Below are 13,373 nucleotides of genomic sequence, written 5' to 3'. Positions count from 1 at the left end.
CCCCTAACTATGGTCTCAACCTTTGACCTTCCCACCTCTCTAATGGCCCTAACTCCACACTGCTTCCTTATAGCCATAACCATGCTACTATATTTCCTTAAAATTTTCTGGAAAGGTGGCCACTGTGGGAGACTATGCTGGGGGTCACAATGGCCACCTTGATCATCTCTTAGCAGCACTTCAGGCAAGCTTCCTTCCTAGTTCTTTAATGCTGTGGAGAAGCTGCATTTGTCCCTTGTATCAACCCCCAAGAGACAATTCTCCATTCTGGTGTTTTCTTGCTAAGGGAAACACCTCTGTCAACAAAGTATCAAGGGAGCAAGTAAGGTATTAACATGGGAAAGTCATGTCAGGAAAGAGCACCAAATTTAGGGTCAGATCAGTAGGTTCTATTTCCAGCTCCTCTGGCTGTACAACTTCAGACAACTTGGCTGAGACCTAACACCCCCTGGGTAGCCGGGAGCATATTAGCTGCCTCCTGGAGTGCTCTAAGGATTGAGTTTGGGCTCTTCATAAAGTATAAGGCACTCTGGAGCTATGGATAAGTTCCTTCTCAGTGTACCAAGCGATCTGAGAGAGCAACCACCTACTTTCTGGAGAGGCTGGCACAGCAGGGGTGGATCATTTTGCAGAAGTAGAGTTGCAACGTCTCTCTTCTCAGGATGCCTTCTGGATTTCTTGAAGACAGATGAAGGTAGCAGACTGTCCCTCCCAAGACTGATTGACATGTCGGCCCAGGTTTGTAAACTACCAAGTGCAGAGAGAACCAGAGAGCTGAACCCCCAGGCCCTTTTCTCTGTGCTCTGTGGCTTAACAAAATAATCAACCATTTAGATATTGTACCAGTTAGATTTAGTTTGGGCTGCAAGGGACAGAGAACCCAAATTAATAATGGCTTAAGTATACAAACACCCTGAGGTGGGCAGTCCGGGGCAGGTACACAGCTCTGCCCAGCGGAGGCCCCAGGGACCCAGATTTCTTCCACCCTGCTGAATATCTTGGCAGGTCATCTTATTGTCCAAGACGGCAGCTTAAGCTTTACCTTCATAGCCTCTTTGCAGCCAACAAGAAGATGTAAGGGGAAAGAAAGTCCACCTTCCTCCATTTAGAAACATATCCTTAAAGTTACCCACTATACTTCCTCTTACATCCCACTTGCCACCACTTCAAGTTGCCATACCTAGCTGCAAGGGAGCCTATGAAATGTAGTCTTCATTCTGGGCAGCCATAATAGAATGAGATGTGACTAAGGAAGAAAGAGATCACGGATATTGTGGGATACCCAGTCTCCTTTGCCACAGAAAGTTAGCAAGAGTTCCATTTAACATAGTAGGCAAATGTGTTTTGTTGTGACCTCATTTGGTTCTTAGATGGTGTCCACAAATGCCTTCTGCAGTAGGTGATCCAGAAAACATTGATCCCAGGAGCCTTAAGTCCTGCTGCAGCCCTGGGACTTGGCCCCAGCATGGTGGGCAGGCATGAGCCACACACAAGTGCTAGGGACACTGTTTCTTCTCTCGGAGCTAAAGAATCCTCTTTGAACATCAGGGAATATCAATTATCAGAACTTCTCAGCTCGTGGACTAATCCTCTGTGTGTTCCTTGGGTTCACGTGCAAGGCTTCCCAGGCGTCATGAGTTAAGTTCAAAGTGGAGAGGAGCAAATTTTAGCTGAGGGTTCTAACTGGCAAGAAAACTCATCTGATGACCCTGAGTGTGTGTGTCTGTTAATACTGGGACTCTCAGCAGGAAAACTTTGGTTTGCGGTCAGCCTAAGAGATGCATCAACACACACACACACACACGTGCGCGTGCACACACATCCGGCTATGGCGAGGAAATCTGCCCCACTCCCACACCCTTCCCCACCTCATTTGGCTTTATCTGGTATTAGTACCAATGCTTGATGTCACCAAGCCTTTTTTCCACTGAGGTAAGCAGGGGGGCTGAGCAGGTGGTAAGATGGTTTCAGAAAATTAACACTGGTAACTGGTTTCAAACCATGTGACAGTGATAAGGCTTCTTTTTCCTTTCTTTTCCTTCTGTCATTCTTGCCTATCTCTTATTCAATCCCCACTACAATGCCTGGGAAATCTTGGGTCACCCAGAGGCAAGAGATATGAAAAGCCATCTGAGTTTAGTACCTAGATGTGGTCAAGAGTCTGGGTGTTAGGAAACCAGAAAATTAGAACCTCAGGGCCTCCCAAGTGAACAGCTTCCAAACCACATTCTGATCATGGTAATGCCTCACCACCAACCAGAACCAGTTGCAATGATTCCATGTGTGTCAGAGTACAGCTGTGCTCCACAGGGTTTTCAGTGACTGATTTTTCAGAAGTAGATTGTCAGTCCTTTCTTCTGAGGTACCTCTGGGTGGACTCGAGCCTCCAACCTTTTGGTTAGTAGCTGAGTGCATTAATCATTTGCACCACGCAGAGACTCCCCGCCCCCCAAACACACACACCAGCTCAAAGTCCTTCCAGGCTCTTTTTCCTACTCTACGGCATGAGATGCAAAGCCTCCCAAGGCCCTTTCTCCAAGGCCACCCTGGCTGCCCCAGGAGGCCCCTCCAACCACAACCCCATATGTCCTACTTTACAGTCCCATGGCATTGTTCCCTGCTCCCCGATGCCCTATGCGTTGCATCCCCTAAACCTCTGCTTAGGCTGTTCTCTCTGCCCAGCATGCCTTGACTCTATTCTCCATCTGGCCTAATCAACATTCATGACCCAAGCCAGATGTCATTTCTATTAAGTTTTCCCTGGGCAGGAAACTTATACAGAGCACTTAGCTTGAGTATTCTCCTTGTGCATATTACTTTCTTCTCCTTGAAAGCAGATCTGGACCCTACTCAATTTCTTTTTTTTTAATTTCTGTCACTGTTCAGTAAATATTTATTAACAGAATAAGTACTATAGAGCTTTATATTCCCCATAGCACCTCACTAATAAATGATATTGATTGCATAATTTAATGGAGAAATAAATGAATGAAGTAGCTAATAAATTTAGTGATGCATGAATAAAGCAATGCAACTAGGAACATAACCAGAAGTGGGATCAATTCCAATGCAGGCTTATTGAAGGTCCGTGGAGGTAAATTGATGCTCTATTCTTTGCCTAATTTCCTTCATCCATCATTAGGAATGCAGTGAATAAAGTACCTCGGCTAAGAAACATAAGAGCAGTGTTGGTGATCCAGGGAACAGAAGCAGGTCTCCACATCTTTCACTCTATTCAGATTCTGCTCACGGTCACCGAGTGCCTGTCATGGGGCAGGTGCCGGGCTGGGCTCTTTGTCACGTGTCATCTCATCCAACCGTCACCTCAACTCTACGCCCTAAAGACTGCTTCCCTCATGTTCTACATCAGGACAGTAACCCCTCAGGGAGGTCAAGCAATGTGCTTGAGGTCAGAGTTTTCAAATCCTGGTTCCAAGAAGTGTGCTTCCAACTTTCCAAGGAGATGAAATTCTTTCCTTTCCCTCCTGCATTCCTGTCTCCTTCCTGCCCCCCCTTCTTTTTTTCCTTCTCCCTCCCAAGAGACTTTCCTTTTCTCCTGCCTTTACTGTGCTATCTCACTCCCCTGCAGACACTTGGTGGGCAGCTACCTGAAAGAAGAGAAGGAGAGGTACGGTGAGGGGCTACAGGGAGCCTTTGAGTCTCTGATGAAAAGGGGCTGGGTTCCTCCCATTCTGGCCTTCTGAGGGACTGGGGTTTATTCAGTTGATGAGAAATTGAAGCCATATTTCTACTCTACCAAAGAAAGTGCTACTTCCCCAGCAGCAACACCACCGCCCCCCAATACATACTCCTGAGCCTTCCTCTCCCATCTTTGTAAGAGGGAAAAGGTTGGTTCTACAGACAGGCTGCTGGGTATGAAAGAGGGCAGGGCAGGCCATTCCTCTCACCCCAAAAGGACTGTGCAGGGGGTGATAGGTAGGCTCAGTCCTTGTGTGGAAGACATCACACTGTTCTTCACTGTGTGACCTGTTTCCTCAGATTGCAGAAGGAATGGCGTACATCGAGCAAAGGAATTCAATCCACCGTGACTTGAGGGCAGCCAACATCCTGGTATCTGAGACCCTGTGCTGCAAAATTGCCGACTTTGGCTTAGCCCGGATCATTGACAGTGAATACATTGCCCAAGAGGGTGAGCAGAACCCCCAACACAAGGAACACCTTACCTCCACTAACTCCTCAAAGCTCCAGTTGGCTTTTCCTTGAGTCCTATATAAAAAGATCTAAGAGCTGTGTGGTTTTTACAATTCTGGCCTTATTCCAACCTACATCAGCATTTCTCTAAATGTGTTCTGCAGAGCAATAGTGCCTCAAGATGTTCCACTGAGGAATGGTTCTGTAATGAAGTAGGTTAGAAGATACTACATACTTCATTCTCTCTTGGAGACTGGAGATGCCCAGTGAACATCAGCATGTTAAAGGCACTGAGAAATTCTGCAGCAAAGAAACAGTTTGCCTTTGTTTTACCTGGGATCTCCCAAACTAATTTGAGCTCCATAGGGTTTCTAAGGCAGACTGCCACATCTTTCTCCCGCAGAGCCTCTGGTGGGTTCAAACCGCCAACCTTTCATTTAGCAGTTGAGTACTTAACCACTGCACCGCCAGGTCTCCTTTTTTCTACTGAGCTCTTATTAATGTCCCACAGAAGGAGAGTTTCATACAACACATTTTGGAAAACACTGCTGCAAATCTTGGGCAACAAAACCTTATATCTGAATTAGAGTTTTCACTGAGCATTTCTGTTTCATTTTGTTGGTACAACTGAGGTAAAATCCCCTTCACAAGAGAATCTGAAGTGGTCAAAAAATTTATCCATGGTTCAACTAATAGTTGAGTATATTAATCAGTTGATTCAGGAGAATAGGTATGGCTTGTTTCCTCTGGGAACTTCAGGCTGGCTGAGGAGACCAAGAAAGCAAGGCAAAGTGGGAGGCAATCAAGAACTGAGTTATGTGGTCTACTCATGATGTTGACATGGATCTACAAAGCAGGAGGTCTCTGGGGGGTGGCACCATCAGCAGGGCTTCCCCTAGGCAGTAGAATTTTAATTCCTTCCTCACAATGACCCTAGGAGGTATGCAAGTCTTGTATCATCATTTCCATTTGGCAGGAGAGGAATAACTCAGGCTCAGGCAAGTTAAAATGACTTGTCCAAGTCATGGGTCCCATGTTACTAAACAAGGTCATATGAGGTGGGAAAGGACTCTTCTGTCCCAGTGAGGCCTATTTGCTCTCTTTTTAGAGCACTCAAGAGGATGACCAACCAAAACTGAACCTGCTGCCATCAAGTGGATTCAGACTCATGGAGACCACAGGTGTTTCAGAGTAGAACTGTGCTCCATAGGGTCTTCAGGGGAGTGGTATTTGTTGTCCATATGATCCTTTCATGGTGAAAAACAGTGTCTACACTTGCCTAGTCATGTTTCTTAGTGTGCCTTAGTACCTTCTTGGACACATCTCTATCAAGTCCCACCAGCCAAGTCCTGCAAGGCTGTGCAGTGGGGGCAGGATGGAAAGTCAGTAAGATCAGGGAGTGGAGGTGTGTGGGGAGGGGGGAAGGATGATGTGCAGTCAACACCTCACAAAACTGCTCCTGGCTATTCCCATAGGTGCCAAGTTCCCCATCAAGTGGACAGCCCCAGAAGCCATCCACTTTGGAGTGTTCACCATCAAAGCAGACGTGTGGTCATTTGGAATCCTCTTAATGGAAATTGTCACTTATGGATGTGTGCCATACCCAGGTAGGCAGCTGCACCCTGCAGCATATCACCATGGTCCCTGTTGCTCTGAGACAGCTCTGATGGCAGATTCCCATCTGTCTTAGTTATCTAGTGCTACTACAACAGAAATACTACAAGTGGATGTCTTTAACAAACAGAAATTTATTCTCTCACTGTTTGGGAGGCTAGAAGTCCAAATTCAGGGCACCAGCTCTAGGGGAAGGCTTTGTCTGTCTCTTGGCTCTGGGGAAAGGTCTTTGTACCAATCTTCCCCTCAGTCTAGGAGTTTCTCAACTCAGGGACCTCAGATCCAAAGGACAAACTCTGCTCCCAGCTCTTCTTAATTAGTTTATCATTAAAAAATTTGTACACAAATTGTTTTGTGACATTTGTTGAAATCCCAGAAATGTGTCAGCACTCTCCCCCTTTCTCTTTACACCTCAGGGTCCCCATGTCATTCATCCAGGTTTCCTGTCCCTTCCTGCCTTCTTGTCTTTGCTTTTGGGCAAGTGTTGCCCATTTGGTCTCACACACTTGATTGAACTAAGAAGCGTGCTCCTCACATATGTTATTGTTTGCTTTATAGGGCTGTCAATTCTTTGGCTGAACGGTAGACTTCGAAAGGGTTTTCAGTTCTGAGTAAACAGAGTGCCTGGGGGGCCATAGTCTAGGGAGTTCCTCCAGTCTCTATCAGATCAGTAAATCTGGTCTTTTTTTGTGAATTGGAATTTTGTTCTACATTTTTCTTCTATTCTCTCCAGAGCCCTCCACTGTAGTCCCTCTCATAGCAGTCAGTGGTGGTAGCTGGGCACCATCTAGTTCTTCTGGGGTCAGGCTGGTGGAGGCTGTGGTTCACGTGGTCCATTAGTCCTTTAGACTAATATTTTCCTTGAGTCTTTGGTTTTCTTCATTCTCCTTTGCTCTGAACGTGATGGGACCATAAATGTTTTTTAGACATCCACTCAAGTTTTTAAGACCCCAGAATCTACTCACCAAAGTAGGATGTAGAATATTTTTTTTATGAACTCTGTTATGCCAATTGACCTAGATGTTCCCTGAGACAGCCCTCACCCCCGGTAATTTGGTCCCTCAAGGTGTTTGGATGTGTCTAGGAAGCTTCTATGGCTTTGCCTTGGTCAAATTGTGCCGACTTCCCCATTGTGTGTTGTCTTTCCTTTCACCAAACTTAACACCTGTCTACTACCTAGTTAGTGATTTCCCCTCCCCAGCCCTCCTCTCCCTCCTAACCATCAAAGAGTGTTTCTTTCTGCATGTTAACCTTTTCTTGAGTTTTTATAATAGTGGTCTCATACAATATTTGTCCTTTTGTGATTGACTTATCTCGCTCAGTATAATGCCCTCCAGGCTCATTCATGTTGTGAGATGTTTGGAAAATTCATCATTTTCTCTGTTGTTGTGTAGTATTTCATTGTGTGTATGTACCACAATTTTTTTATCCATTTATCTATTGATGGACACTTAGGTTGCTTCCATCTTTTTTGCTGTTGTGAATAATGCTGTAATGAACATGTGTGTGCATATATGTATTTGCATGATGGCTCTTATATCTCTAGGATATATTCCTAGGTAAAGGAAGCACCATATCGTTTTCCATAGTGGTTGTGACATTTTACACTCCCATCAGCAGTGCATAAGAGTTCCAATCTCCCCACAACCTCTCCAACATTTGTTATTTTCTGTTCTTTTTTTTCTTTTTGTGCCAGTAATATTGGGGTGAGATGGTATCTCACTTTAGTTTCGATTTGCATTTCTCTAACGTCTAATATGCACCAACCACTAAGACCAAAAATGAAGAAATTGAAGATTTTTATCAACTTCTGCAATCTGACATTGATTGAACACACAATCAGGACACATTGATAATTACTGGTGATTGGAATGCTAAAGCTGGAAACAAAGAAAATGGATTGGTAATTGGAAAATATGGTCTTGGTGATAGAAATGATGCCAGAGATCGCATGATAGAATTTTGCAAGACCAATGACTTCTTCACTGCAAATACCTTTTTTCACCAACATAAACAGCAACTATACACATGGACCTCACCAGGTGGGATACACGGGAATCAAATCAACCACATCTGTGGAAAGAGATGATGGAAAAGCTCAATGTCGTTAGTCAGAACAAGGCCGGGGCCAACTGCGGAACGGACCATCAATTGCTCATATGCAAGTTCAAGTTGAAACTGAAGAACATTAGAACAACTCCACGAGAGCCAAAGTATGGCCTTGAATATATACCACCTGAATTTACAGACCATCTCAAAAATAGATTTGACCTGTTGAACACCAATGACCAAAGACCAGATGAGTTGTGGAATGACATCATACATGAAAAGACAGAAAAGAAAGAAAAGACCAAAGTGGATGTCAGAAGAGATCCTTGAACTTTGAGTAGCTAAAGCAAAAGGAATAAATGATGAAGTAGAAGAACTGAACAGAAGATTTCAAAGGGCAGCTCAAGAAGACAAAGTATTATAATGGCATGCACAAAGAACTAGGTAGAAAACCAAAAGGGAAGAACATGCTCAGTATTTCTCAAGCTGAAAGAACTGAAGAAAAAATTCAAACCTTGAGTTGCAATACTAAAGGATTCTATGGGAAAAATATTAAACGACGCAGGACGCATCAAAAGAAATGGAAGGAATACACAGAGTCATTATACCAAAAAGAATTGGTCAATGTTCATCCACTGCGAGAGGTAGTATTTGATCAGGAACTGACGGTACTGAAGGAAGAAGTCCAAGCTGCACTGAAGGCATTGGTGAAAAAAAGTTTCCATGAATTGACGGAATATCAATTGAGATGTTTCAACAAACGGATGCAGTGCTGGAAGTGCTCACACGTCTATGCCAAGAAATTTGGAAGACAGTTACCTGGCCAACTGACTGGAAGAGATCCATATTTATGCCTATTCCCAAGAAAGGGGATCCAACCAAATGTGGAAATTATGGAACAATAGCATTAATATCACATACAAGTAAAATTTTGCTGAAGATGATTCAGAAATGGCCACAGCAGTATATTGACAGGGAACTGCCGGAAATTCAAGCCGGATTCAGGAGAGAACATGGAACCAGGGATATCACTGCTGATGTCAGAAAGCAATGGCTGAAAGCAGAGAATACCAGAAAGATGTTTACTAGTGTTTTATTGACTATGCAAAGGCACTGGATCATAATAAATTATGGATAACACTGCAGAGAACAGGAGCTCAGAAACACTTAATTGTGCTCGTGAGGAACCTGTACATACATCGAGAGGCAATTGTTTGGACAGAACAAGGGGATACTGCTTGGTTTAAAATCAGGAAAGGTGTGCATCAGGGCTGTATCCTTTCACCATACATATTCAATCTGTATGCTGAGCAAATAATCTGAGAAACTGGACTATATGAAGAACGGGGTATCAGGATTGGTGGAAGACTCATTAACAACCTGCGTTATGCAGATGACACAACCTTGCTTGCTGAAAGTGAAGAGGACTTGAAGCAGTTACTGATGAAGAATAAAGACCACAGCCTTCAGTATGGATTGCAGCGCAACATGAAGAAAACAAAAGTCCTCACAACTGGACCAATAAGCAACATCACGATAAATGGAGAAAAGATTGAAGTTGTCAAGGATTTCATTTTACTTGGCTCCACAATCAAAAGATGCATTGCATTGTGCAAATCTGCTGCAAAAGACCTCTTTAAATTGTTAAAAAGCAAAGATGTCACCTTGAAGACTAAGGTGCACCTGACCCAAGCCATGGTATTTTCAATCTCATCATATGCATGTGAAAGCTGGACAACGAATAAGGAAGACAGAAGAATTGACACCTTTGAATTGTGGTGTTGGCAAAGAATATTGAATATACATACCACGGACTGCCAAAAGAATGAACAAATGTGTCTTGGAAAAAATACAACCAGAAAGCTCCTTAGAAGCAAGGATGGCGAGACTACATCTTACATACTTCGGATATGTCAGGTGAGATCAGTCCCTGGAGAAGGACATCATGCTTGGTAAAGTAGAAGGTCAACAAAAAACAGGAAGCCCCTCAATGAGACGGATTGATGCAGCGGCTACAACAATAGGCTTAAGCATAATAACAATTGTGGGCGTGGCACAGGACCCGTCAGTGTTTCGTTCTGTTGTGCACAGGGTGGCTATGAGTCAGAAGTGACTTGATGGCACCTAAACAACAAACAACAACAATAGCTAATAGGAGCTCTGGTGGTGCAGTGGTTAAGAGCTCAGCTGCTAACCAAAAGGTCAGCAAGTCCAAGTCCACCAGCCACTCCCTGGAAACTCAACAGTTCTACTCTATCCTATAGTCGGAATTGACCTGACTGCAGTGGTTTTTGGTTAATGGCTAATAAATGCAAGCATTTCCTCTTGTGTCTATTAGCCGCCTGAATGTCTTCTTTGGTGAAGTGTCTGTTCATATCCTTTGCCCAATTTTTCATTGGAGTTTTTCTCTTTTTGTTATTGAGGTGTTGAAGTATCCCATAGATTTTAGAGATTAGACCTTTGTCAGATATGTCATAGCCAAAAATATTTTCCCAGTCTGTAGGTTCTTTTTTTACTCTTTTGGTGAAGTCTTTTGATAAGCTAATTGTTTAATTTTTAGGTGCTGTCAGTTATCTAGCTTATCTTCTGGTATTTGTGCAGTTAGTTATGATTCGTATTGAATTTATGCCGTGTATTAGGGCCCCTAGCATTGTGCCTGGTGGCACAGTGTTAAGCATTCGGCTGCTAACCAAAAGGTTGGCAGTTGGAATCCACCAGCCACTCCCTGGAAACCCTATGAGGCAGTACTACTCTGCAATGAGTCAGAATCGACTTGATGGCAATGGGTTTGGTTTGTTTTGTTTTGTCTTTTAGCATTGTCCCTATTTTTCTCCATAATCTTCATCGTTTTAGGTTTTATATTTAGGTCTTTGATCCATTTTGAGTTAGTTTTTGTGTACGCTGTGAAGAATGGGTCCTGTTTCATTTTTTTACAGATGGATGTCCAGTTATGCCAGCATCATTTGTTAAAGAGACTGTCTTTTCGCCATTTAGTGGACTTTGGCACTTTGTCAAATATCAGCTTCTTATAGATGGATGGATTTACATCTGGGTTCTCGATTCTGTTCAGTTGGTCTATGTGTCTGTCTTTGGACCAGTACTAGGCTGTTTTGACTACCTTGACTGTATAGTAGGTTCTGAGATCAGGTGGTATGAGGCCTCCACTTTGTTCTTTTTCTTCAGTAATGCTTTGCTCATCGGGGGGCCTCTTGCAAGCCTTTCTTTCTTGGTGGTAGGAGGTCCCTCTCAATCTGCTGCCTTCTCTCTCCTTTTATGATTTGTAAGATAAAAGGTGATGCAGGCCATACCCCAGAAAACACCCCTTATGTCAGATCGGGGCTGTGACCTGAGTATGGGTGTTGCATCCCACCCTAATCCTGTCTCATTACCATAACAAACGTAACCTACTCCTCTTTAACACAACCTAATCCTGCCTGAGTAACCACAAGCAGAGTTTAGAATTTACAACACATCACAAAATGAAGGGTAATCAGATCACAAAATGGAGGACAACCACAAAATACTGAAACATGGCCTAGCCAAGTTGACACATATTTTGGGGTTCACAATTCAATCCATGACACCATCCCTTGGTGCCCGTGGCTATTCATCTACTTGTCAAAATGAGGTCTCTACCCTGTGTATGCACACCACTCGGGGGAGGGTTCTACCCCTTTTCTCAACATCAATCTTGGCAACAGGCTTATGTCCCCTTCCTCTCAATGAGCCTCAAAATTGGAATCAAGCTAAAGATCAGGGTCTGAATTCAAGTTTACTCCCATTGGCTTATTCCCAATTGAGAACAGGTTGTCATACCTTGGCCGCACAGTGTGTTCCCAAAAGCCGCGTTCAGAGCTAGTACAATCGTCAAATCCAGACCACCCAGTCCACCAGCCCCCTATCAGAAGGGGTTTTGCCTGGGTCCTGAAGAATCAAAGGTCATCAAAACACAGGCCCATCCACTGAGGAACTGTCCTGTATTCAGAAGAACATCTGCAACTGTTTTTTCCAGTTGTTCTCCAAAGTTGTCTAAATCTGGTTGATTGAATAAACCAAAAAACCAAACCCAGTGCCGTCGAGTCGATTCCGACTCATACCGACCTTGTAGGACGGAGCAGAACTGCCCCGTAGAGTTTCCAAGGAGCTCCTGGCGGATTTGAACTGCGACCCTTTGGTTAGCATCCGTAGCACTTAACCACTACGCCACCACGGTTGATTGAATAGATGCATGCAATAAAAATGGATGGATGGATGGATGGGTGTGTGGGTAGGTGGATGGATGGGGTGGGTGGTTGAATAGATGGATGGCTGGGTGGGTGGGTGGCTGGATGGCTGGGTGGGTGGGTGGCTGGATGGTTGGGTGGGTGGGTGGGTGAGTGGGCGGATGGATGGATGGATGTTTAAAAGACAACGCCAGCGGAGCAAACTGGTGTCTTGCAAAGGAGGAGACAGTGGTCTGTGCCTTTAACAAAAGTGCGTCTCCCTCTTTCCTCAATATGGTGCTCCCAAAGGGTCGTTCTGACTCCACCCTCTTTTGGGGGGCCTGTCCGAGCTGCCCCAGCAGCTCACGCTGGCTCTCTCCCCCTCCCAACCAGGCATGAGCAACCCGGAGGTCATCCGCAGCCTGGAGCAGGGCTACCGCATGCCACGCCCGGACTCGTGCCCTCCCGAGCTGTACAGCGGCGTCATCAGCAAGTGCTGGAGGAGCCGGCGGGAGGAGCGGCCCACCTTCGAGTTCCTGCAGTCGGTGCTCCAGGACTTCTACACGGCCACCGAGCAGCAGTATGAGTCCAGCCCTAGGTTCGCCCACCAGCTGGCCTGGTCCTCCAGCTCTCAGAGGGATGCTCACCTGGAGGAGATGCAGCCAGAGCCTCGGGTGCTCTTGGGTCTGAGCTTCCAGTGACCGGGGGGTGGTCCACAATCCTTGGGCAGACAGAATTGCCTACGCATATTCCCTTCTGGCTCTTATTCAGGTCCCATGATAACCTGAAAATCAAAGGGATTCAGTGGTGTAACTAAGGGGGTGCGGGGTGCAGACTGCACCGGGTGACACTGTCAGAGGGTGTTACACCAAAATGACGGTCTATGAAATTTTTGTGCAGTGTTTCAGCAGAAATTTATTTATTTTTTTTTTAATCCCTGTAGTTAGTTATAACAATAAAAAAATTTTTTTGTAAGCCCAGCTTACATGTATCAATATACCTACAAGACTAAAACTATCCTAATTTTCTTTTGAACCTTCTAATGTGCTCTGGTCAGAGCTGTCTTTATTACTCAATTACAGTGATGCTTCAAAACATACGGTTTCAGTCTGGCTACAAGCATGGCTCTTTTCCTTGCTGCTATAGTCACTGATTTTGTCAAATTTTCTGGTGTTTTAGCTAGAATGTTGTGGTAATTAAGGAGGGGGTGACACCATGAGTTGCCGCACTGGATGACACCAACCCTAGTGACACCACTGGAGGGATTATTATCCCCATTTCACAGATGAGGAAACTAGAGGGTAGAGGTGGCATAGTAGTGGTCAGTAACAGCATTGAGTTTGGAGCCAGACTGTC

General features: G+C 44.7%; 1 protein-coding gene across 13 annotated transcripts in view; it reads left to right on the top strand.

Moving 5' to 3' along the window:
• Positions 1-13,129, top strand: part of BLK (BLK proto-oncogene, Src family tyrosine kinase) — an 89,659-nt gene extending 76,530 nt beyond the window's left edge. For 9 of the 13 annotated variants that reach the window (XM_003412346.3, XM_064272614.1, XM_023550954.2 and 6 more), the window contains 4 exons: positions 662-738; positions 4,000-4,150; positions 5,628-5,759; positions 12,411-13,128. In XM_003412346.3, coding sequence (XP_003412394.1) covers positions 662-738; positions 4,000-4,150; positions 5,628-5,759; positions 12,411-12,718 — 668 coding nt within the window. In that variant the 3' untranslated portion in view covers positions 12,719-13,128. Of the gene's footprint in view, positions 1-661; positions 739-3,999; positions 4,151-5,627; positions 5,760-12,410 lie in introns of all 13 variants that reach the window. The other 4 variants (XM_023550958.2, XM_023550957.2, XM_023550956.2 and 1 more) reach the window with 1 other exon arrangement.
• The last annotated feature ends 244 nt before the right edge of the window (positions 13,130-13,373 follow it).

Source organism: Loxodonta africana, chromosome 19 (assembly GCF_030014295.1).
Source record: "Loxodonta africana isolate mLoxAfr1 chromosome 19, mLoxAfr1.hap2, whole genome shotgun sequence".
NCBI lineage: Eukaryota > Metazoa > Chordata > Mammalia > Proboscidea > Elephantidae > Loxodonta > Loxodonta africana.
Note: the sequence above shows the minus strand (reverse complement) of the source record. Positions and strands in the feature narration are given on the sequence as shown.